Source organism: Colias croceus, chromosome 24 (assembly GCF_905220415.1).
Source record: "Colias croceus chromosome 24, ilColCroc2.1".
NCBI classification, from domain to species: Eukaryota; Metazoa; Arthropoda; class Insecta; order Lepidoptera; family Pieridae; genus Colias; species Colias croceus.
In genome coordinates this window covers 7,153,401-7,178,995 of record NC_059560.1, presented here as the reverse complement: position 1 = coordinate 7,178,995, position 25,595 = coordinate 7,153,401, and the positions used below count along the sequence as shown (strand labels likewise).

Here is a 25,595-nt window from a genome sequence, read left to right as displayed (position 1 = left end):
CTAGGGCAAACGCTACAACTAGGTAAGATCAACTTTGAGAAAGAAATTAGCAGGAGAGTACAATTAGGGTGGGCAGCGTTTGGGAAACTGCGTGGGGTCTTACTATCGTCAATCCCACAATGCCTAAAGACAAAAGTCTTCAATCAGTGCGTCCTACCTGTCATGACATACGGAGCCGAGACGTGGACACTCACAGTGCGGCTAGTCCACCAACTTAAAGTCGCTCAGCGTGCTATGGAGAGAGGTATGCTCGGTATTTCTCTGCGGGATCAAATCCGAAACGAAGTCATTCGCCAGAGAACAAAGGTTACCGACATAGCTCAGCGAATTAGCAGGCTGAAGTGGCAGTGGGCTGGTCACATTTGTCGCCGAACGGATAACCGTTCGCGTTGGGGCAAACGCGTTGTAGAGTGGAGACCGCGACTCGGCAAACGTAGTGTAGGACGCCCTGTAGCAAGGTGGAGCGACGATATACGCAAGATTGCTGGTACAGAATGGCGGCGAAAAGCCGAAGACCGAGCCAAATGGCGTGCCTTAGGAGAGGCCTATGTCCAACAGTGGACGGAGAAAGGCTGAAGAGAGCTGTTTCTTTTGACTTGTGTGTTTATCTGTGTGTGTAACGTGTGTGTGTGTGTTTTATAGTGAGAACGGGTTTGTTTGTGCGTGATGTGTGTGTGTGTGTGCGGGCTCACTTGGCGTTGGTGAGCAGGTGCAGCACGCTCTGCCACAGCTGGTCGGTGATGTGCGGCATGCCGCTGAGCGCGAGGGTGTGTGTGTGTGTGTGCGGGCTCACTTGGCGTTGGTGAGCAGGTGCAGCACGCTCTGCCACAGCTGGTCGGTGATGTGCGGCATGCCGCTGAGCGCGAGGGTGTGTGTGTGTGTGTGTGTGCGGGCTCACTTGGCGTTGGTGAGCAGGTGCAGCACGCTCTGCCACAGCTGGTCGGTGATGTGCGGCATGCCGCTGAGCGCGAGGGTGTGTGTGTGTGTGTGTGTGCGGGCTCACTTGGCGTTGGTGAGCAGGTGCAGCACGCTCTGCCACAGCTGGTCGGTGATGTGCGGCATGCCGCTGAGCGCGAGGCCGGCGAGCTGCGGCCCGGCGCGGCTCACGAAGCGGTGCAGCGCCTCGTCCGACAGGTTGTCCGATGCGTCCACGTCCAGGGCCACTAGACTCCTGTACACAAACAAATGTATACAGCTCACGACACAAATTTATTAGTCACACTGGTCATGCAACCAATCGGACGTGTAACTCGAGGTAAAAGTTTGTAAGTCACACCGGTCATAGCTATTGTCACTAGCCACTTAAGTCAAACTAAGTTGAACACGTGGCTTGACGCATACGAGAGTATATCTATAGCGCTGGTAAGTACGCTATGCTTGCTTTGACAATTTATTGTGTAACGGACACGCAAAGAGACTTGAAAATATTTTTGTTTTTAACAAAGCCTTTGACAAGGTAACGAATCACATACTTAAAAAAATTGTGAGGAATATTGTTTAACGGCTTCATTTTTGCAATGGCTCAAATCATACAAACACGGAAGAAATTTTATTGAGTTCTTACTATAACCTCTGGAGTTACGCAAGGGTTTAAATTTAGAGCCTATTCTGTTTAACATTTTTGTAAACCATATTACAGAATGTATTTATAACTCGACCCCCTTCATGTATGCAGACGATCTGAAGTAACTGGAGGTCATTGAAGAACCATCAAATTGAAACCTACAAAACCATGTGAATATAGGTAATCGTGGCGTGGTGCAAAAATCACACCTTGATATTCAACACTAAACTTTTCATATGAATTTTTGCCGTAGGGTCAATGGTTTTATTTACCAGGAGTATGATATTTAAAACACTGATCTTAAGACTATACCTAATTATAGACGAAATATTCTTCTTTTGAAAATTTCATGTTGTATTAAATCTCAATTGTTTAACCCGTACGATAAAAGCACAAATATTTCTTTATTAATTGTTTAGATATCGCCTAATTTATTTTAGTTTATGCGAATGTTGTGTTCATCTTTAATTGTTGTTTATTGTATAACGCGAAATAGGCTAAAGTAACGACTGAACAAAATATAAGCCATGACCGCCAAGGCCCACCAAGTCGTACATAAAAAAAAACATAGTTGTGTAATCATTGTGCATGATAAAGAAAATGAAATAAATACATAATAAAATCACTTTTCGAATTGGTTAATAAAATTAATGTTTTGGGTGACAAATCACTACTAAAAATATGCAAAAATTTTCCACATTTAAACATAAAATAAAATAACACTATTAAAATAAAATAACACTATTAAATTAAAATAACGCTATTTTCATAAATAATCTTACTTCTCAATTAACTTCTCCCTACCATATGTTTGCTGACGACTTACAAATCTATACCCATTCGACGCTCGATGAACTACCAAATGCTGTTCATTCTATTAATAATGAACTGGCTAAAATTGTCATTTGGTGCGATCAATTCGGCCTTAAGATCAACCCCGCAAAAAGCCAGGTTATTGTAGTTGGTAGTCCTTACCAAATATCTGAGGTTGACTGGGGTATATTGCCTGCTGTACATATTAACGGTGTTATAATACCTTTTAGTAAGCATGTTAAAAACTTAGGTATTCACTTAGATCAAACTTTATCTTGGTCCCACCAGATTCAAGAACTTGGTCGGAAATTTTACGCCGCGTCTAGTTCTCTACGACGTCTGCGTAACTTCTTACCCATACCGACAAAAATTATGCTAGCACAGTCCCTACTCCTTCCCATTATTGATTACGCTGATGCATGCTTTCCTGACTTAACGGTTGAGCAACTAGACAAACTTGAGCGACTTCAGAACTTCGGTATTCGGTTCGTATTTGGTCTCCGTAAATACGACCACGTCTCCTCTTTCCGCAAGAAACTCAAGTGGCTCCCAATTCGTCTTCGCCGGAATGTGCATTATTTGCTTCTCCTGTATCGTATCCTTTTTGACCCCAAGACCCCCTCCTATCTCAAAATGAAATTTAACTTCCTGCATTGTGAAAGCTATTCTCTTCGTTCGGTCGATAGGCTTGTTCTGTCTACTCCTTTTCATCGAACACATTTCTTTGGTAATTCCTTTACAGTCACTGCCATAAACCTCTGGAATGAACTGCCGATAAACATCAGACAAGCTCAATCCATAACTTGTTTTAAAAATCTCGTCCGAAATCATTACTCAAATCTGGCTTTTGACTCGGTATAGCATATTTAGCTCATTATAATATGTATTATTATATGTATGTATATTATTTTTCTAATGACTCCTTGTTCTTTGTCTTTTATTATTTTATATGTATTATTGTATATGTATTTATAATATGTATGTACATATATATAGGTAAACCAGAATCTGATGGCAATTAGGGAAATCAAAATTTTGAGTGTGCAACCCTAGGGAAAATGGACTGAACGATCTTGATACTGCTTATTTTTTATTTTGTCCTCAATATCATTAGTCACATTACTTAAGTGGACAATACTGTACTTAATAATGAGATATCCACTTAATATTATGTAGGTAGGTACGTGTATAATATAGGTACAATTATACATATTACTTTTATACAGTATACAGGTAATACATATTATTATTTACACATACCTATATTTGTATATTTATTACCAGTATGCCATGTGAAAATATCGATATAATGATAATGTAAATCAAAACTGCTTATATTTTTTTATTAAATAAAATAAAAATAAAATAAAACTATGTTTATTTTCGTAAGTATTAACAGATACACATTATAAAATTGACTTGGACAGCTTTGACTTGAAGAATAGCCGTATTGGAAACTCCTGTGATAAGTTTTCATAAAATTATATTCTAATCAACAAACATTGTTATAGTTACCTACATATAATATTTTTTTAATTTAAAGTATCAAAACGGGTAAATCCAATTTACCAATAAAATCTTCAAAATTGAAAATTGTGATGTGTTGGACCCTTCTTCATCGAATGTTTTCTTATCAACAATATAAACAACACATCTCGCTTGTGATCGCAGCGGCATTTTCGACATTTTCGAAGATTTTTTAGACAAAATCCTAAAAATTATTCATCAACTGCAAAAAAGACAACTAATTTGACAACCAAATTGATAGTTGTCAAATAAATTGCCACATGAAAATCTTTTATTTCTTAAATAAAAATATGCCATCAGATTCTGGTAGACCTATATATTTTACATATGATATGTTTATTTTTTTTATGTATGTTTTATTTTATAGTATTTAGTTTATAATCTTTATTAAATAATATTTTTATTATCTTTGTATAACATTATTATTTATTTATCTTTGCGTATACTTTCTACCAACCTACCTCCTATTTCTAGTTTATTATTTATCCTTCTATCAGTTGGTTGCCTGGAAGAGATCACTCTTGAGTGATAAGGCCGCCTTCTGTGCTGTTTTTCTTTTAGAATAAGTTTTGTTTGTATTGTATGTATTTTGGCAGCACAATAAAGAGTATAAATAAATAAATAACACATCAAAGTTCCTATAAATGTACGCGTACAAAAATTTAATAAAACACACATTTACACACTTCAACTCACCTGGTAGTACCAGCTTCCATCCAGGCCTTCAACACAGTATCATTGAATCCGTTAATCTGTCCAGCACTTAGGAACCTCAAGTTCTGGATCCTGGTCAGCATGTCAATCAGACACTCTGTGGACAAGTCTGTAGCGGTCACATCCAACTCTTGAATGGAAGACTTCTCCCATTCCACTTGCATCACGTATTCTGATTGGAGACCTGGAAAAGAAACGACGAAGACCTTGAAAAACCAGACAATAATTAATCTTGCTCGAATGACCAAAAAAGTAATTAATCTTGCTTGAAGGACCAGAATGAATCCTGGTAGAATGACTAAAGAAAGAATAAATCCGGCTCGAAGGATCAGAAAAATAATGAATAGTGCTCGAAGGACCAAAAAATAATCAATAGTACTCTAAGGTCCAGAAAAACAATAAATACTGTTCAAACGGCAAGAGAAATAATTAATCCGGCTCGAAGGACTTGAGACATCAGAAATCCTGCTCGAAAAGATCAAACAGTAATTAATTTTGCTCGAATGACCAGAGAAATAATGAATCAGGACCAAATAAATAATTAATACTGCTCGAAAGATTAGAGAAATAATGAATCCGGCTCAAAGGATCAAATTAATAATGTATCCGGCTCAAAGGGCCAAATAAATAATGAGTCCTGCTCGAAAGACTAGAGAAATAAAAAATTCCGCTATATGGAACAGAGAAAAAATGAATCCTTCTCAAAGGACTGGAGAAATAATGAATATGTCTCAAAGAACCATGTTATTAAATGACGCAAACTATGTTGGAATTGGTTTATTTGTATTTTAAATCGATACGAACTTACAAGTATCAAAACATTTTGAGTAACGAGTAAATAAAATACATTTTATTAAAACCTGAAAAAGAGTAGTAAGTTACAAGGAGCAAATGAAAAATCTTAATGATCGCTATTTTGATGATTATTATGATAATAATTAAGAATAAATACTTACTGCATCCATTCATAAGAAGACAGGTAAGTCTACGTGAACGCTGGAACAAGGTTTTCATGGTGGAACCCGTTACCTTGTTGCAGTAGTTCACTGCAAGGCATTCCAACTGAAATGTTTTATAAACATTTATGAAAATAAAGTACTTAATGGTTAATAAAAAAAAAATATTATTTATGAAAAACTTGCGCATAATGAACTTTTCGTTCCTACATTTGTATTTTTTAAAAACATACTTGATATGATTTTGAACTATAGGGCGTGCTGACAAAATTATAGATTCACTTATTATAATGGACAAAAGGCCCTTAACCTGAATTATTAGGATCAAAAACCCTCATAAATATTGCTGTATCTCTGATAATAATGATCTAAATCCTCAAAAGGTACCTGTAACACACACAAAACTAGATATATCACTAAATAATTACCTGAATACAATTAGAACTGAACGCATCAATATGCGAGTCATCCACAAAGTTGATTCCAAACAAATTAATCACGCGCAAGTTAGGCGTCGCTGACTTTAACTTGTGAACGTTAATAACTTCGTATATTTCTTCTTCTTCTTCTTCTACCTTCTCATAAGTACCTGGAGAACCCGTAAGCAGTAATCATATTTTGAATTAAATTTTTCACAAATGTATCTTTAAGACTATCACTATCATTTTTTCTACAAAACTACTGCACCATTTTAACTAATATCACATTATCGTGATTGTGAACATTATCAAAGGCTTTTCGTAAAACGAGTTAAAATTACTAGGGACTGATACGACTACTTATAAAATTATTTTGAAGTGAAACTTAATTCTTGACAAAGAAGTTACACTTCTAACACGTGTGCTCAGCACACACATTCTTTTTTGTTTTATGTGGTGTTGAATAAACTTTTTTTCTTCCTTTTTTTAATATTTTATTAAACAAAATGCCTGGCTTACTAAAAATATCGAAATTATTTAGATTGAAACTTGGGACTAATTTTACGCCGAAATTAATGAAGTGAATAATTTACTCACCAATTAAGTGAAGAATTTCCAAACCATTGATGAAATTATATATTTTTCTCATAAAGCCTTCCATGAAGATGACTTCAGAGAGGCAGATGCAAAGGTACCTGAGCTTCGTGGGGAACGCCTGCATCTCGGAGAAGTCATGCAATTGCATGGCTGAAATTAACAAGTATAGGAAATTTAAGACAAAATACGTTATATCTGTTTCTATATGCAGTTTGTGCACTTGTCACTAAACTGCTCTTAAATATCTGGATCGATTTTAATGAAATTATAGTATCTTCAGATGGATTATAAATATGATCGAATCGTAATCGGATTTCGGATATTCAGATAAGTAACAGTAGAAAAACACAGTGTTCACCTTAATCATCGTAGCTTTGAAACAGATGATCGTTTCGGAGCTACAGTGATGATTGGAAGATTTGGAAATATGAAAATTAAATTCGATAGTCTCGATAGTCTACAAGTTTTTAGTTTTTTGGAACTAGCGACAGTATCACAATATGTATATTTATGGCAAGAATTCCAAAACTGTTAAATTAATTATTTGGGAATATCTTTCGGAATAAATCTTACCTGTACTAAAGTCCAACAGCATGTGTGTCAAATTAGGACATTTAGCAGCCAACTCATGGAGTACAGTGTGAGTGATCAGCTCTATCGGCAGTTCGATGTAGCGGAGTGATGGTCCGAACCTGATGGATATTAGCGCCAGTAGGGATTCTAGTGATCCTGGAATTGTATTTAGAATATATTTTTAGTGTTTATAAATTAAAAGTGATTTAGTTTTTAAATCTGGAAAAATTATACAAGAAAAAGAATTATGGGATTCTCATAACTTGGCCCTTTTTCTGTTGAGATCTTGGAGATATGATATTTTACATTTTGCGAACTTCTTTAGATAAGTATTACAATTTTACGTCAATTAAGTTTTGGTTATTTAAACGGCTAGTAAATAAAGATGAAGATAAATGCTGCTGGGTAGATAAATAAATTTATGATACGATTTAAGATTTTCTTAACCTTAAAAAAGTTATGAACACTATTAAGTAAATTCGTAAAAGGAGGATGTTCTAATTCGTAGGAATCTTTATTTTCATATTGTAAAAATATTACTTACCCACGTGCAATCCAGATATCTCAGGTCGCAAGCTCACATGGGTCCAGAGCTTCGTATCGTACGCGACCATGCGCCAGCGCTTGCAAACTGTTGCCATGCGACATATCTCCCGGTGCGTTAGGTACGAGAATATGTTCAGTAACACCTTGTCTGGTAGCTTTTCTATCGTCTGAAATGAGGGTAGTTTTATGTTAATTTTGTTGTACCGAGGGTGGTTAGGATTGGTTGGTTAGGTTAAGATTTTGGTTAGGTACAATATAGACAAGTGGCTTTCGTTTAGCGATGAGATTGACAGCTTACGTCAATCTCATACATTCATAATCTATTCTATGAAACGTTACGCTAATAGAAAGCCACTTGTCTAGGGGGGCTTGTCTGGTAGCTTTTCTATCGTCTGGAATGACGGTATTTTGGTGTTAGCTTTGTTCTCGTATCGAGGGTTGTTAGTATGGGTTGCTTATGTTACGTTTATTATTATTATTATTTTAGGTACTAAATAGTAGTGAAGATTCGATGGACCTATTTTTCTGCGCCTGGATGCCATCGCCATGCGACATATATCCTGTTAGGTACGAGAATATGTTCAATAGCTTTTCTATCGTCTGGAATGACGGTAGTTTGGTGTTAATTTTTCTCTGGTATCGAATGTTATTAAGATTGGTTTGATTATGTTGTTTAGCCAAGTTTTACAACTTCTGCATAAACCTATGTTGTGTTTATCTTTGTAAGTGTATGAAATAGATGTAAAATATATTAAATAGGCCATCAGTGACCTTAGCTGAGTAAATATTGTATTAGCTTAACAGAACATACCCAGAAGTTGTAAACCAGCCCTTAATAATTTGTATTCTCTACTTCAGTTTAAAAACCGGCCATTATTTATTCTGTACTTCAATCTATAGGGTGATCACTGACCTCTATAACTATACGCTGGACAGGCTATTGCTGTCATTTTTTGTGCCTATTTGAAAATCGCCATTTTGGCGCTGACGGCAGCAGTGAGGCCAGTGAGGGGGAATGGAACTAATACTTGTGATGTAAAACAAATGGTTTGTTATCGATACAAACTTTTCTGATATCGACTACAATGATAGAAATATTACCGACCCTATTTTTGATTCAGACTCAGATTATCCAGAAGTTAAACCTGTGTAAACAAAACGAAGCGACGAAATTTGTAATCAAATAGCTGTCATTTTGTATGGGATAGCCAGTCCAGCGTATAGTTATAGAGGTCAGTGAGGGTGATAATTAGCGCCATCTTTAATCTCAACTAATCAACAAACACATTTGGCATTTATATTGAGTTTAGTTTATTTTTAGTATTGAGCACTTTCTATTTTGTGATATCAACTTTTTACCAATTTAAAAACATATTATTCTGAATACAATTAAAAACGAAATCTTAAGTAAATAAGAACATAACAGCAATTACTTAAAATTTTATTATGTGGTCGTCTATTATATCTATAGGTTATTACAGACACATTCATTCTAATTACTGAAGCTTTTACATCACATATACTATACATGTGTACAAAACACGATTTTACCGTACTAGCGAAGGGACTCCGCATCCCACCTTCAGTTAAATACACTTGGCTGGCTTCGAGAGCCAGCTGGCCCCACACATCAGTCGGTATATCCATCACAAATCAACAAAATATCACAGAAAACATGAAAAATGCAAAATCAACTAAACTTGATCCGTCCGAATGTCTACGGGCTAAGAATATGCTGTAGTTAATTTTGGAATCATCTGGGAGGTGTTGCAATGTGATGATATTGAAATGTATCGTTTGCGTACACATTTTTTAATTATTGTATTAATAATACATCAATAACACTAATATTTGGTGAAAAATTTGGGTTTTTATTTAGAAAAATGACGGACAAGTAACTTTTGAGGAAAATAGGTTAGATGAAATTTGTTAGTTTTGGCGGGAATTTCGAAAGAATGCGCGCGGTAAGTCGGCCATTTTGTTTGTTGAATGATTGTAAAAATACATACTTTTTTGTAAATTAAAATATTGTTTTATTTTTGTTCTTTTTATTTCTGTTTATGTTCCATACCGTGACGATTTTGTTGATAAATCCTAGATAATAATCCTAACCAAGCAATTAGGGAAATGTGTTGTTTTGACATTATGATATTCTGCAATATAGCTCTATCAATCAAAACTAGATGGCGCTGCCGCTGTGTGTTACATATCTAGAACGGTTAATTTCTTGTAATGCTTTTATTAATTAATATATTCTTTATTAGGAAAGTATTATATTATCTGTGGTTTTAGTAAATAATTAAGAACAAAAACACGTAATAAATCTGGAAATTATATCTCCGTGCAGGACTTTTACAAAACACATATTTTCTCAGAGCAGTTGTTTTGGTGATACTGACAAACAATCATTCTACGAACTTGCGTGACAGAATCTATAGATGCGGTCAAAACGATGAGCAGCACTGCTTTGATAAATCACATATGATAAATACCCTTATAATATAATATGACGAAACACACAGAAAGATACCATCCAAACATACACTAATATTATATTAAGTCAATCGATTACTAAACCGAATCTACCATGCGTGCAACGGTTGAAGATGACCAACTTAGAGTTGGTTGGATGCTCGATGACCAATGATTTAAATGCTATAAAACTTCACCGACTTGGCTCTTTTTCCTCCGTAAAGGCGCTACTGGCCTTGCAGGTCGTACTATCTCTTGGTCCTGCATCTTCAACGCGTCAGGGAAAGCATTAGTTAGTTAGCAGTTAGTCCTGTGCAGAATAAATATATAATAAAAATTGTGCAACGTTAGAACTTAGAAGCGTCATTGTAGGTTATGTTTAGCGGGATAATAAGCTTATTGGAAATAATCTTGCATAAATAATATAGGTAGTTGCTAATCTGTACAAGTACGTTATTTCAAAACATTTAGAACTTATATAAGTTGGGTTAAGTATGCAAAAGCAAAAAATATTAAAGTTAATCAAGAAACTAGGATTAATATTTTTCACATTATTAGATAGAAGCACTAAATACAGATAGGTATCTACCTAATATTTGCGATGCAAAGTAATTAATTAATTACTTCGCATCGCTATTTGCGTTATCTGTAAAAATTAAATTGTCGCTTTAAATACAGATTAAATAGAAAACATAAAAAATAGCGAAATGAAAATTATCTGCGCCTAAGTAACTAAAAGTATACTTTTAGCAATACAAAGTAATTTGGTTTTATATTATTTATTAAACTGAAATGCCGTAGCACGTCCCGAGACTTTAACTAATACATCCATTCTTTATATATAAAACTCAAAGGTGACTGATATAGTGATCTATCAACGCACAGCCCAAACCGTATCACGTATCGGGCTGAAATTTGGCATGCAGGTAGATTTTAGGACGTAGGCATCCGCTAAGAAAGGATTTCCCGAAATTCTTGCGGGAACGGGGAAAAACGGGGATGCACGTACAAAGTCGTGGGCGGAAGCTAGTTATCACTATGTACCTAAAACAGTAGTTTTAGAAAACTTTAAGGAATAAAAAGAGGACACTATTTTAAAATTTTAAGTCCCATTCATTAGTAATACCATAGGGCAGAGACTTATAGAGAACCACATTGTTAATATTAGCACAGCATAAATATTATTTTCATAGAATAGGTTTTAGTAGACTGTGATATTAGGTTGAATTCAAAATAAATTCTTCAATATACATAATACAAAGTAAGTACAATGACGTATCTTCGAGCAATTGCTTTTCAATTCTTAAAATGTTAAATATGCATTGCATTGAATTACGGTATTTATTCCAAAAATTGAATACTTACATCTTCATTAATCTTAAATCTCAAAATGCACGTTCACTATCAATTAATAATTGTAAATGGATTGTAAATCATAATTCTCTTGTATCTAAAGAACACTTGTAAGTGGGCAGATCGCCAAAATATCACTTACAGATGATTCTATAGGTACTTCTGTAACCTTTGATTTCATTATCGTAATGTTACTTTGGTTCTAGTATTATTTGTCTATGATTTTGATAGTGAAAATTTATCTAATGACGTCCGTAAAAGTGTAGTATTGGACCAAGGCCTCATTGAGGTTGGTGAGCTTTCTGCATGACAAATCGTCGTTAAAGACGTACTGAATACTTTATGGATATAAACAAAATACAAATTTATACCAAAAGTATGTAGAATGATACTTATTATAAATTTATTATTAGTAAATAAATGATACGTGTAATGTGTAAGTATACGATGAATAGAAGTAAATTGTAATAGATTAAAAAAATATTACGTTGAAACCTAATCGTATTTGAAACTAATCCTCAGACAAAAGGATATAGAAGTTAGAACACTTGTCCGCCATTTGATATTGTTTGACAGATTATAATGTTGTTTCTATCGACGTTGAGGAATGCAAAATGTGTTAACATTAGGCTGTGATTTACAGTTACAGTAATGTAATGTTTACAGCTTTTGTAAAGAGACGAGTGACATGTAATTGTCTTCATGCAATTATTTAGGTTTGAACGTTTAATATGTTTACGAATTAAGAGAAAATTGCTAGGCACATACTGTTTGTTGTTGTTTGTTGCATTCATGCCAGTCTAATGCACCTCTGTTTTGTTTATTATTATATTACAAGAAGAGTATTTATTGAAGTACCCATATCTATTTAAAACTACATGTACCTTTTCTAATTTTAATTTACACACATCAACAAAGCCTAGGGATATTTGGTATTACATCAAAAATCTCAAAATCTATGAAGAATTTTGTGATATTTTATGGAAGAATTATAGCATTAAAAATGATAATTTTTCTCACCAAGGTGGAAACTTGGGTATGAAGGATCTTTATTTCTTGTCAGAATATTAAAAATTTTGACTTAAATTAGCCATTTTTTTTCCAAAAATTTAATTATAATTTAATCATAGTGTTGTCAGCATTTACATTATTTTATCGACAATCTCCGTAATTTTTACTTAAAATTGAATGCGAATGTCTTATTGCGGCATGAGGTCATTTGGAAGGGTTCGTAAAGTTATTGGTCCGTATCGTAATGCCGTGGGTGGAAAGCTTTTTTTTTTTAAATTCATACATCGTTGTTCAAAAACCTATTTAATATTTACTTCAACTATTTTCTTAGGTACTATCTTCTTATTATCTTATTATTCAATATTTCTTCTTACTATCTTATATCTAGCAAGATTATGTTCTAATAATGCGTATGCGTAGCGTAAGGAATTTTATGTATCACAATTTCACTAATACATTTTCCTCCGGAATCCGGATAGAAATAGACTTTAGTAGACACATAGGCCTATAGGTATGTGTTACTATGTTGCTAAATCTAAATTCAGTGTCTCGATAATAATCATTATCAATATTTAAATATTACAAATCATTATTACATAATATACTTACTAGCTAGTAGCTACAGCCCGTTACTTTGCTCGCATGTCAACCATACAAAAGTAGACTATATCCATAACACTTATGTGATATGCCGTTAACATATTTCAGACAAATCGCTTACAATTTTTTCATAAAATGTCACCTAACATTCACCCAACTTTATTGTATTTAAATAGATCATTGAATTGATTGTTTTAACATGTTTAATTATCAAACAATATTGTCTTCAAAGTCGCGTCCAGTTATTGGCAAGAGACGCGGTATTTCCTGGACCAGTGACTCACGCGCAGACTGTTTAATTAATCGTTATTCAGTATAGAACGAGGTCGAATTGGGATTAGTATCGATAGTTTATTGTGATGAAGATGTGTCTATTGTATGTAACTAGCGTTCCGCCCGCGGCTTCGCCCGCGTTTTGAAAGAAAAACCCGCATAGTTCCCGTTCGCGTGGGATTTTCGGGATGAAACCTATCCTATGTGCTAATCCAAGTTACGCTCTATATGTGTCCTAAATTTCATTGCAATCGGTTCAGTAGTATTTGCGTGAACACACACACACACACACACACACACACACACACATCCTCACTAACTTTCGCATTTATAATATTAGTAGGATACGTTCATACTACAATATACCTACTATGGCAAAGATTAATAAATAGTTACTATATGTAAACAAAATAAGTCGGTACCTCTACGGTATGATATGATCTGTGTACGTATTATTTGTATACGTAGTAAATTATTATTAGTCTGTGGTATTATGTATCGTACATGCTCGATGAGAATATGAAAGTCATTGGTTTTTGATCGTCCGATCAACTCACATTCTTTTAGGAACATTGTAGACAGATATTTTTATTAATAGAAATACCTAGTTAGAGATGAATAACGATACGACTAGTCACTAGCATATAATTAAACAAAAATTAAGTATAGAAAAGTGACTAAAACTTTCAACTGCTGGTACAGTTGTTTTGGGCGTACAATTATTACACACCATAGGCATGAAGTCTTAGATTTGGTAGGTAGTTGGAGGGGAAGTTTACATACTCGCGAAGAAATCGATCTATAAGAGAAATTTAGGTAACTACATATAATTGTCCACATCGTTTTTTCACTCTTACAACACTAACACATGACGTGTACAGTCAGTGTTTGTATACGTAGTATATTATTATTAGTCTGTGGTCAGTGTAGTGTAGTTACAAAGAAAACAAACAATAAAATATATCAACCTTCGATATCAGTGTTGTGTTGCCAAAAAGGTCCCCGTCCTTTGAAATCAAATTAACGCGGCAGTTCAGCAGTTGAGACCAATGGGTTTTCAGCCAGACCGTGACAGCGCTTAATTCTATTAATTAATTAAGTATTATTAGACGCTATTTTTAAATACAGCGTTTGTCTTGGCTGGCGGAGTTTATTATATAATATATTTGATTATATTGATCGAATGATCATGTGTGAATGGTGATTACAATCAACATAGCGTACCTACTCTGAAGGCAGTAGTGCTTCTGTGTACTGCATATTTATAACATACCGACAAAGCACAGACTGAAATCTGATTTCATTAAAATAATAATTTAAACACAACAAGGCAATTTGTGATCAGTTTCGCACAAATAAAATAGTGGTAGAGCATTAATTGGTAGAGTATACTTACTAATTTTTGGGGTTAATACTTTAAAATATATTTTGATTTTATTAAAGGTGATTTTTTTTCTCAGTATTCTGTGGTTTTAAAATAGACATTATCTGCGGATACGCCGGATAAATATAATAATATGAATTTGAATGGAGTTGTGTTGATACGGAACTGTTAGGTATAAACACAAACACATACACTTTTGTCAGTGAGTCGCACGGATCTAGGAGGTGGTTAGATCATTGCGTAGTTACTAAAGCTGCGCGTAAATCAGTCTGCTCGGCATACGTAAAGTATGATACGTTATGGTCTGATCACTACCCTCTCATTTTAGAATGTATTTTTAAAAATGTGTGTGTGAAAAAATCACCAGTTAGCTGTAGTGTAAACAAGGCTATATGGGGCAATAGAAATATGAATCAAATAAAATCTTATGCAAGTAAATGTCATGAAAAATTAAGTGTAATACAGTGCCCTATAGTCTTGAAAAACTGCATGCACGGCGTCTGTAATAATCAAAACCATTATAGCGTAATTGACGAGTTGTATGAATTGATTGTGCGTGGTCTCAGTGACTCTGCCGTGGCCTGTTCGGGACGTAGCAAGTCAAAGAAAGTAGTGATAGGCTGGAGTAGACTTGTGGCTGGTGCATACAGGGTGGCCAGGTATAAATATTCAGTATGGGCGCGGAGGGGTAAACCACACATTGGAATGGAGTATAATGAGATGTGTGAATCTAGGAAAAAATTTAAAGCACGTCTTAAATGGTGTCAGAACCATGAAGAACAAATCAAAATGGACAACTTAGCGTCACATCATTCGCGTAAAGATTTTCGTTCTTTTTGGAAACAGACAAATAAACTGAACTGTAAATATGGCCTCCCTGTATCTGTAGGTGGTGCTAATGATCCTGTTAGTATTGCTAACCTCTTCAAAGAGCATTTTAAAGTAACGTCTCCACTAGGTCCGAGTCTGTCTGTGCCTGATACTGTGGATCAGGATGATCGGGAATTTAAAGTCACTGCTTTAGAAATTCAGCGAATAATAAGTAAGATGTCTAAAGGAAAATCTCCCGGTCATGATGGTCTAAGTATTGAGCACCTAAAGTATGCAGGGCCTCACATATCGAGAGTGTTATCAATGTTTTTTAATCTGTGTATTCAGCATAAGTATCTTCCCAGTGATTTAACAAAAACTATCGTAGTGCCAATTGTTAAAAATAAAACAGGTGATTTGGCGGACCAGACCAACTATAGGCCTATTTCTCTTGCTACGGTAATTGCAAAGGTATTTGACAGCCTGCTTAATGAACAACTAAACAGGTACGTAGAAATACACCAAAATCAGTTTGGATTTCGATCGGGACTTTCTACGGAAAGTGCAATATTGTCTTTAAAGTGGGCTGTCAAGTACTATACGGACCGAAATACGCCAATATATGCTTGCTTCCTTGACCTGTCGAAGGCGTTTGATCTGGTTTCTTATGATATCCTTTGGGATAAGTTAAAGAAAGCTAATGTACCGTCCTCTCTTATTAACACATTTAAATGTTGGTACAGAGGCCAGATCAATCAAGTCCGATGGGCGGGGGCTTTATCTCAGCCGTTTGGGCTGCAATGCGGTGTGAGGCAGGGGGGGTTAAGTTCGCCCACGCTTTTCAATTTGTATGTCAACGAGCTGATTGAATCACTCAGCAACGAATGGATTGGTTGTCATATTGATGGAGTTTGTATCAACAATGTAAGTTACGCAGATGATATGGCGTTGCTGAGTGCTTCAGTCTGCGGTCTTAGAAGGTTAGTGGCCATCTGTGAAGAGTACGCTGTTCTTCATGGATTGGTCTACAATACTAAGAAAAGTGAAGTCATGGTCTTTGAGTCTGGGCGCCGAGTTACGCATTTTTTACCCCCAATACGTTTGAACGGAGTGCCATTGGGGAGGGTCTTTACATTCAAATATCTCGGACACATATTGACCCCAGGACTCAGAGACGATGATGACATTGAAAGGGAACGACGGGCACTGGCAGTGAGGGCAAATATGATAGCTCGTAGGTTTGCACGTTGTTCTATTGAAGTTAAAAAAACCCTATTTCGTGCGTATTGTACATCTTTCTACACGTGCAGCCTATGGGCAAGTCATACTCGACATTCTTACAGCTCGCTCCGTGTTCAATATAATAACGCGTTCCGGGTGTTAATGGGGCTGCCCCGTTATTGCAGCGCATCAGGGATGTTTGCAGAAGCTCGTATAGATTGTTTTTACGCTACAATGCGAAAGAGATGCACATCCCTGGTGCGCCGTGTGCGGGACAGCCCCAATGTAATCATGCGCTGTATAGCGAGTCGGCTCGACTGCTGGTATGTAGACCACTGCTGCAAACTGTCTGCTTCCTTGATAGCTTTGTAGCGGTGGAGTGCATTTCTAGCAGTCATAATAAATTGTAATTAATTGTAATAAATTGTATAATAAATAGTATTCTTACTAACATAATTTTTAAGTTATTAATTGTTACTAACAAATTGAGTCCTAGTTACTTGAATAAATGAATAAATTATTATTATGTTTATCTTTCTGTTTAAAGATCTCGGCTCCAATTGTCGCCGGGGTTAATGGTGTTCACGGGCCTAGGCCAAGTGAGCATCATTTTCGTCTACTATATGTGTTGTGTGTATCGGTGTACTAAATTGGTCCATTTGTAAAAATTTTCTCGTTATCCTGCAAGTGTTTAAAATGACGGCTTTTTGTAGTAAGATGAATAAAGATTTTGGAAGATCGAGTGATTTTACGGCTTGATGAAGTTGAGTTGGTACTATTCCAGTCGTAGATAGAACTATGGGGATGATTGACACTTTACGAAGATTCCACATACGTGTAATCTCATCTTTTAGCTCTAGATATTTATTAATTTTGTGTGATATAGTTGATTGGATGTTGTGTGTGTTAGGGATGGCTATGTCTATTAGGTATGCTACTTTATTTACTTTGTCAATCAGGGTCATATCCGGTCTATTATAATGTACTGTTCTGTCTGTAAGTATGGCTCTATCAAAATAAAGTTTGTGATTACAGTTTTCTAAAATTGTCTCGGGGATGTATTTGTAATATGGCACTGGTGTTTTGTCTATAAGGTTGTGTTTTATAGCGAGTTTTTGGTGTATTATATTTGCAATCTGGTCATGTCGATGCTTATAATCTGTTTGAACTATGGCACTGCATGCACCTGTGATATGCTGGATGGTTTCTGTGGAGTTGTGGCATTTTCGGCAAATATCTTGTGTAGTTGGTATTTTCATTATATGCTTTCGGTAGTTGCGTGTTTCTATCACTTGATCTTGGATAGCTATCATAAACCCCTCCGTCTCTGGGAATAGTTCTCCTCTTGTAAGCCATTCGTTTGACGCTAGTTTGTCAACATGCTGTAGGTTCAGATCGTGGTAGTGCCTTCCATGAAGAGGTTTACGAGACCAGTCATTATGTTTTGTAGCTTTGTTCACCTGTACTTCGTTAGTTTGAGTGAGTTGACTATTGAGGTTCAGTGGAGTTAATTTTACATCGTTCTTGACTATCGCTTTATGCAGATTAGATGAATTTATTTTATGATGAAAGTATGATCTGAGGCCTGTTATCTGTTTATTGTGCAAGTTGATAATGTCTATAAGTCCTCTTCCGCCTTCGTATCTTGGTAAAGTAAGTCTCTGTATGCAGGATCGTGGGTGATGTTTCCTATTATAAGTCATTGTTGTGTTAATAAGTCGCTGTAGAGATTTAAGTTGTGTTTTTGACCAGTTTATTATACCAAATGAATAAGTGAGCACAGGGATGGCATACGTATTGATTGCTTTTATAGTATTTTTTGAATTTAAATTTGTCTTTAAAATTGAATTTAATCTATGTTTGAATTGTTGTTTCAATTGGTCTTTAATCTCTTTCTGTGGAATTTGTCTCGCCTGATGATATCCTAGATATTTATACATCTCGTTTTCTTTTAAAGGTTCTATTAGTTGTCCATTTTGTAGTTCGTATTGATGTCCATAATATTGTCCTGCGCGTATCGAGTTAATCCTACATTTATCAATTCCAAACTTCATTCCAATATCATTTGAGAAACGTTCAGTAACTTCAGCCAGCTGGTCTAATTCTTCTTGGGTTGAAGCATACAGTTTGATGTCGTCCATATACATTAAATGATTAATATTATGTTTTTGTTCTATTTGTATGTCAGTCTGTTGGTCAGTATGTATGTATATAGCAGGGTATCCAGCATCTTCGCTATTTAGGAGATTCGATAATGGGTTGAGAGCGAGGCAAAACCACAAAGGACTTAATGTGTCTCCTTGAAATATTCCTCGTTGGATTTTTATGGTATCAGTCTCTATTGTAGAAGCAGATGTATTTAGTCGTAATCGTGTAGTCCATTTTGTTATAGTGGATTCTAAAAATGAAATTATTGTTGGATGGATTTTATATATTTTAAGTATTTCTATTAACCAAGAATGAGGCACGGAGTCGTAAGCTTTTTGGTAATCAATGTACATACTAAAAAGATTTTGTTTTTTCTGCTGCGCCCGTCTCATAATTACAGAATCAATAATTAGTTGTTCCTTACAGCCGCGACTAAATTTTCGGCAACCTTTTTGTTCTTCCGTGAGTAAATTATTTCTCTCTATGAACTTATAAATTACTTGTGATAAGCAAGCTGTGATGATTTTATAAATAGTTTGTAAGCACGTAATTGGTCTATATTTAGCAGGATCTCTTAGATCATTTGGATCTTTTGGAATCAGAAATGTGATTCCTTCAGTTACATATTTAGGTATAGTTTCTGGATTAGATATAAAATTGTTTATGTAAGAATGTAGATACGGGTGAATATGGGTGAATTTCTTATACCAATAATTGTGAATATTATCACTACCAGATGTTTTCCAATTATGAAGTTTATTTATAACGCTATTGAATGTTTCTAAAGTTATAGATTCAAATGACATCGGTTCCGCATTGATATTATTTGTTTCTGTTTCTATCCATTCAGCTTCTGTATTATGTAGTGTAGGAGATTCCCAAATTTTGGACCAAAATTGATGAAATTCATCTATATGTGTTTGCATGTGTATGTCTGTAGGTTGTTGACCTTGGTTAGTTGTTGTTGCTTTAAGTGTTCGGTAAAATTGTTTTTCGTTATTGTTGAACTGATTATTTTGATTCTTGCGTTGTGTACAAGTTTTATATCGTTTTAGTCGGCTACAAGCCACCGCCAATTTCTGTTTGAGAGTATCTAGAAACTGATTTAACTCTGTGTTAGGATCTTCATGAGTCGTATGTATCTTATAATAAGCTAAAATATTGTGTACGTGGTTACTCAGCTTGGTATTTCTATGTCCTCTAATATATTGCGTGAGTCTCCCAATTTTTGCTCTTAAATCTTCTATTTTCTTTTCAAGTCTGATTTGCCATTTAGGTTTACGGTGTGAGTAAGAATTACGTGTTTGTGTACTAGAAGGGATAGTTATTTTACTGCCATTTAATTTTGCAGCCGTCCAAGCTGCACTATACAAGATCGTCTGAAATGTATCGTATGTAGTGTCGGGTTTTATATGTATTGGTAATATTTTTGTGTTTATATATTTAACAATAGAAGCTAATTTTTTTGACGTTTTCTGTTTGGGGATATACTGTCTTTTAGTGGGTTCTAGTTGAAGGAAGTATTTTAATGCTGTATTGAAAGTATTATTTATATCAGAGCATTGATCATGGTCAGTTATTGTTACTTCATCCTGTTGATCTGTTAAATTAGTCTGTGCATTAATATTAGTATTCACATTATAGTTTGTTTCAGGTTCAGCATGACTAAATATTTCTATATTGTTAAATTGTGTTAAGTCTTGTTCTGTATCTGGTGTTTGTATTTCAGTGTTAGATGATAAGGTGTATTCGTGAACCATTTCTGTTTCATTTTGAGCGATTGATTTATTAGAACGTCTTTGTTGTGATTGTAACTCCTTGTTTACTTCTTGTTTAATTTCATTTAACCTTTTTTCTGTAATATATCTACCTTTATTGTTAATTATGAGTCGTCTTTGGTCTGCTACTCTTTGTTCAGTCACATGTTCAGCTAAATGGGGGAAAGTTTTAATGAATTCACGATACATGGTTGTTCTGTACATTGTTAGATTGGTTTCAAGATTAGTTACTCTAAAATACGATCTCATTATTGCTTCATTATGTTCTGTAGTCCATCTCATTCGACGACCAGGCTGCAAGGTACTATTGGGGATTATTAAATCTTGAGTGAGGGAATTTAGATTTGCTGTAACTTCTGCTTTAATCTCATTGAGAACAGTTGTTGGAAGTAGTTTATTTCTAATTATAGCTCTATATTGATCGCCTAATCTTTGCCTTGAAACATTCATATCCGGAAATTTTTGAAGGAATTGGTTATGCAAAGGTTCAAGATATCCTTGTCTACTCGTGTCTAGTTTAGTGATAATTAAGTAGTTACGATATATAAATTTATTCATTTCTTCCGTCCATGTTCGTCGGTTTGTGGTAGGTTCTTCTGTTACATTCAATGTGTTATGTAAACATGATGAAGATTCTATTATGTGTATATTATTATCTATTCTATTGATGTGTGTAATTTGTGTAGTGTTGGGTATTTGAGAATTTGATTTTAATATATTTTTTACTTCCTCTTTTATATCGCGGAGTGTATCATCCTTTAGTAGATTGTCTCGTATTATAGCCCTTTTAATTTCACCTATTTTTTGTTTAGTGACCTGTATATGATTATATTTTGCTTTAAACTGAAGATGTAGTTCAGTCATATAACGTTTTTTCGTTTCTAATTGAGTAATTAGTAGGTATGTACGCCAAATGAATTTATACATTTCTATATTCCATTTTTGACGCGTACGTTGGTTTTTGCCTATGATGGGAGCAAGCTGATGGCTATTAGCCTCTTGTTCAACATCACAGGTAATTTGAGAAGAGGTAGATGTGGGTGATGAGCAGTTTGATAGGCATTCATACGAGTGCAGTGACGATCTTGGTGATTCAAAAAGACTACGTGTTGATGTAATACTAATATCGCTTGCTTCTTCGGTGTCCATATTCATAGCTGAAGTCGTTTGACGGGAAATCGACGCCACCCGGAGATTCTTCGCACCCCTGGTCCCAGTCCTAGGCCGGCTACCGTCTGTACCGGAACTAAAACTAGGGCCGCCGGGAACTTGGGGCCATTTTTTAGAACTTCTTGTATTCATCATTTTTATAAATATTCAGAATGTTTTTGTTTGTATAATGTTGCTTTGGGACCGTTGGTTTAGGAAGGGTAAAAGCTGAGATGTTGTGTAGCTGTATCGTTTCACCATACTATGCTTCTTTGCATTGGGGTTATAACCATGATGTTATTGGTCAGATTGTATCCAGGGACAAGCCTTCCTGTAAGCCCCCCCACCACGACAAGGTGGTCCCCTGGGGGGGTTATTATTATTATTATTATAAAGAGTAAAACCTTTCTACTTATCCAGACTGAGTAACGATCATCCATACCTCGTTACAAACTTTCGCGTCCTAATACTAGCTCGCCTATATTATCTAGCCTAGCTATACCTATCTAGTAAAATAAATAATTTTGAATACCTAATGATAATATACGATTTACATCTCATCTTTTTAAACTAAAGTTTATAGAAATATCCATGATTACCGAACTTTATTTTATACTAAAGATGGCATAAATCTATACTAATATTATAAAGCTGAAGAGATTTTGTTTGTTTGGTTGTTTGTTTGTTTGTTTGAATGCGCTAATCTCGGGAACTACTTGTTCGATTTGAAAAATTCTTTCGGTGTTAGATAGCCCATTTATCGAGGAAGGTTATAGGCTATATTTCATCACGCTACGACCAACAGGGGTGGAGCCACGGGGGTGAAACCGCGCGGAGCAACTAGTAAATTATTAAATTATAAAATGTACCACTGCGTTCTATCTAATATGTAGGTATCTATCTAATTTATTTTAACTTTTATTCAAAATATGTACCTAATAATTAAGTTTTTATTTACAATAATTTCTTTACAAAATAGATTCCTATATTTTCAATAATTGAAATCTCTTTTCCAAATCCGTGGAATTTGGTCTCTAAGAACTATAGACAGTTACAAGGAACCACCAAGAAACACACAAGTTTCTAACTGTCAGTTCTATAGACATAGAGGCTTTCCGAACCAGTTTGTTTTATACTATGTAGCAACTAATAATGTTATTGAAAATATTAAACAACCTTGACATATTCCAGCACTTCCAGACGTAATGACACAAAATTGTCAAAAAATAGATACATAATATCTAATATTATATTAATATCTATACATTTGGAATCCGTTGACGTTGGTCGAACATCTGTTACTATTCGCTTGATGTCATACGTATTTTATAAAACAACACATCTCAATGGGAAATGTTTATTTAAAATTTCGTTGGTCTGTCCATCTTAATAAGATAAATATTTATACGGTATGATTAGTTATGAATGCGTCAGTTTTTTAATTATGATAGCTGTTGTAAAGGTAGTTTTTATTACTTATTTTCTTCCATCACATTTCTAGTGTCTACTAAAGATTATTTTTTTTTTATTAGAATGAACATTCTTGTAGGTAATTATGAACCTACCTATCTATACTAATATTATAAAGCTGAAGAGTTTGTTTGTTTGTTTGAACGCGCTAATCTCAGGAACCACTGGTCCGATTTGAAAAATTATTTCGATGTTAGATAGCCCATTTATCGAGGAAGGCTGTAGGCTATATATCATCACACTAAGACCAACAGGAACGGAGCCACACGGTTGAAACCGCAGGGCGCAGCTAGTAGCTAAATATTTGGTGGGTAGGTACCTACGTAAGACAGTTTTCTAACATACATATTTTCTATTATCTGTATGTTTCCTTAATAAATTAGATAGATATGGAATGATGTTATAATTTAGTAGGTTTTTCAAGAATTTAGATTTACGTTTAGTATAAAAAATATTGTTATCTTTAAATTCAAGTTAAATTCTAGTACGTGTAGGTACCTATGTTAAATTTTTATATTTAAAAGTAAATGAGTACATTAATCATTATTGAATACCTAATCTTTGACAGCTATAGGTAATAATATTATGTTATTAGATTCAGAATGGAAAATTATTTAGAAGTATCTAAAGACGTAAGGATGGTAGGTACCTCTCTAATGATTTCTTTTTATATTAGTCCGACTTTTATGTGTTTATTTACACATTATAAAAACATTGCTTTGCATGATTAATTAATTAAAAAGGAACAAAAACAACATCAGTAGGCGCAATAAATATTACTATCTGCCTGAAAACTACTAAGTGTAGATACAAATAAACAATAATGATTTCCAATAGATGTAAGATGTCAATCAGAATATATTTATTTGTGAAATGACATTCAGAATCTTTTCCGATGAGTCAACTAACATTCACAAATGACACACACATTATTACATATTAAATTATTGAATGAAATACAAAAAAAAATTAAAAACATACCACAGCTTGTTTCCTGCGAAAGCTGGCTTGAGTGTCATCACGGGATACAAGAGCCACAGAGTCCACATTCAAAATGCCCCAGGAATCCATCGTTAAGGCAACAATCCAAATCGGGCAAAACACTTCAGTCTCGAGGTGACGCGGGAAATTTCGACACAAAATTCAAACGAACATTTTGGCGCGAACTTATTCAGATCACTGCTTTTAATTTGTAGCCGATAGGTACGTTGTATAGCGGAGTACTGTGATATATAAATTGGCAGGCCAAAATAAGTACGGCATTTCGCTTTAACTGGGTTGGAGAGCATTGCCAAGAAGATTCGTGTTGCATTCGTGTCACGCTGTCGCTTGTAGATCGGTTTTCAAACATTGTTAATTATTCATTGTCGCGGCTATTACCCGATGGTTTTAGTGTTAACTAATTGAATTCCAATTTTAAATGTTTTATTGTTTTTTTACAGATACCATATTTAAAAAAAGAAACAATCAGTTTTTAAAAGTCTAATAAAAACTTAAATGAAATTGTGTATTCAATTTTATTTAATAGATAAAAATAAATTACATTATCTAGGTAATCGTTAAATTATTACTTCTATAATATTACGTATTAATTATTGTCTTATAGGATTGATTGATTCCAATGATGTATGTGCAAATATAATACATTTTAATAACATAAATTTGTCGTTATATTTTTAGGCAGTCTTAAAATAGCATTATTATTAAGGAATATTTTAAAGATAATTTACAATATAACCAATTTGCTAATGTAAGCGAGCAGGCGCCAAATATTAGTAATTTAGCACAAAAAGTTTTATATCCACGCTCACATAAAACAAAACTTAAACAAAACTGCTTCAACAAAAAAATAATAATCAAACGATAGGAATTAAAACTTTCCCACGTTTTGGGGGCGTAAGGAACGTCGGTAGAAAGCTAAGATTCCTTACGTATTTTTCTTTTCTAAATGATTTACTTAATTTTCATTTTCAGTGAAAATAAAATGAATAGGTAACTTATCAGCATCGTGGTATCTATGTCGCACACATGACAAGTAATATTGTATGTCGCAGGCAAATTGTATAATTTTGCCGTTTATAAACGCTCGGCATTTTGAAATATTATGCTGAGAATTTACTTTTTCCTAACGTCCACAAGGAGTCGGCTGTGAGCAGACGTAGCAGCGCTTCGGCAAACTCCTGTTTCTAAGTAGCAATAGTATTATATTAAGCGTCT

General features: G+C 34.7%; 1 protein-coding gene across 3 annotated transcripts in view; it reads right to left on the bottom strand.

The window, feature by feature from the left end:
* LOC123702705 (F-box/LRR-repeat protein 2) overlaps window positions 1–24,622 on the bottom strand; it is a 29,423-nt gene extending 4,801 nt beyond the window's left edge. The window contains exons 1-9 of one of the 3 annotated variants that reach the window (XM_045650490.1): window positions 24,360–24,622; window positions 10,383–10,491; window positions 7,708–7,876; window positions 7,164–7,319; window positions 6,591–6,740; window positions 6,003–6,172; window positions 5,575–5,680; window positions 4,601–4,802; window positions 1,004–1,171 (exon numbers count right to left, since the gene is read on the bottom strand). In XM_045650490.1, the coding sequence (XP_045506446.1) occupies window positions 1,004–1,171; window positions 4,601–4,802; window positions 5,575–5,680; window positions 6,003–6,172; window positions 6,591–6,740; window positions 7,164–7,319; window positions 7,708–7,876; window positions 10,383–10,448 (1,187 nt within the window). In that variant the 5' untranslated portion in view covers window positions 10,449–10,491; window positions 24,360–24,622. Of the gene's footprint in view, window positions 1–1,003; window positions 1,172–4,600; window positions 4,803–5,574; window positions 5,681–6,002; window positions 6,173–6,590; window positions 6,741–7,163; window positions 7,320–7,707; window positions 7,877–9,260; window positions 9,450–10,382; window positions 10,492–24,359 lie in introns of those variants that run through there. The other 2 variants (XM_045650488.1, XM_045650489.1) reach the window with 2 other exon arrangements.
* Between the last annotated feature and the right edge of the window lie 973 nt (window positions 24,623–25,595).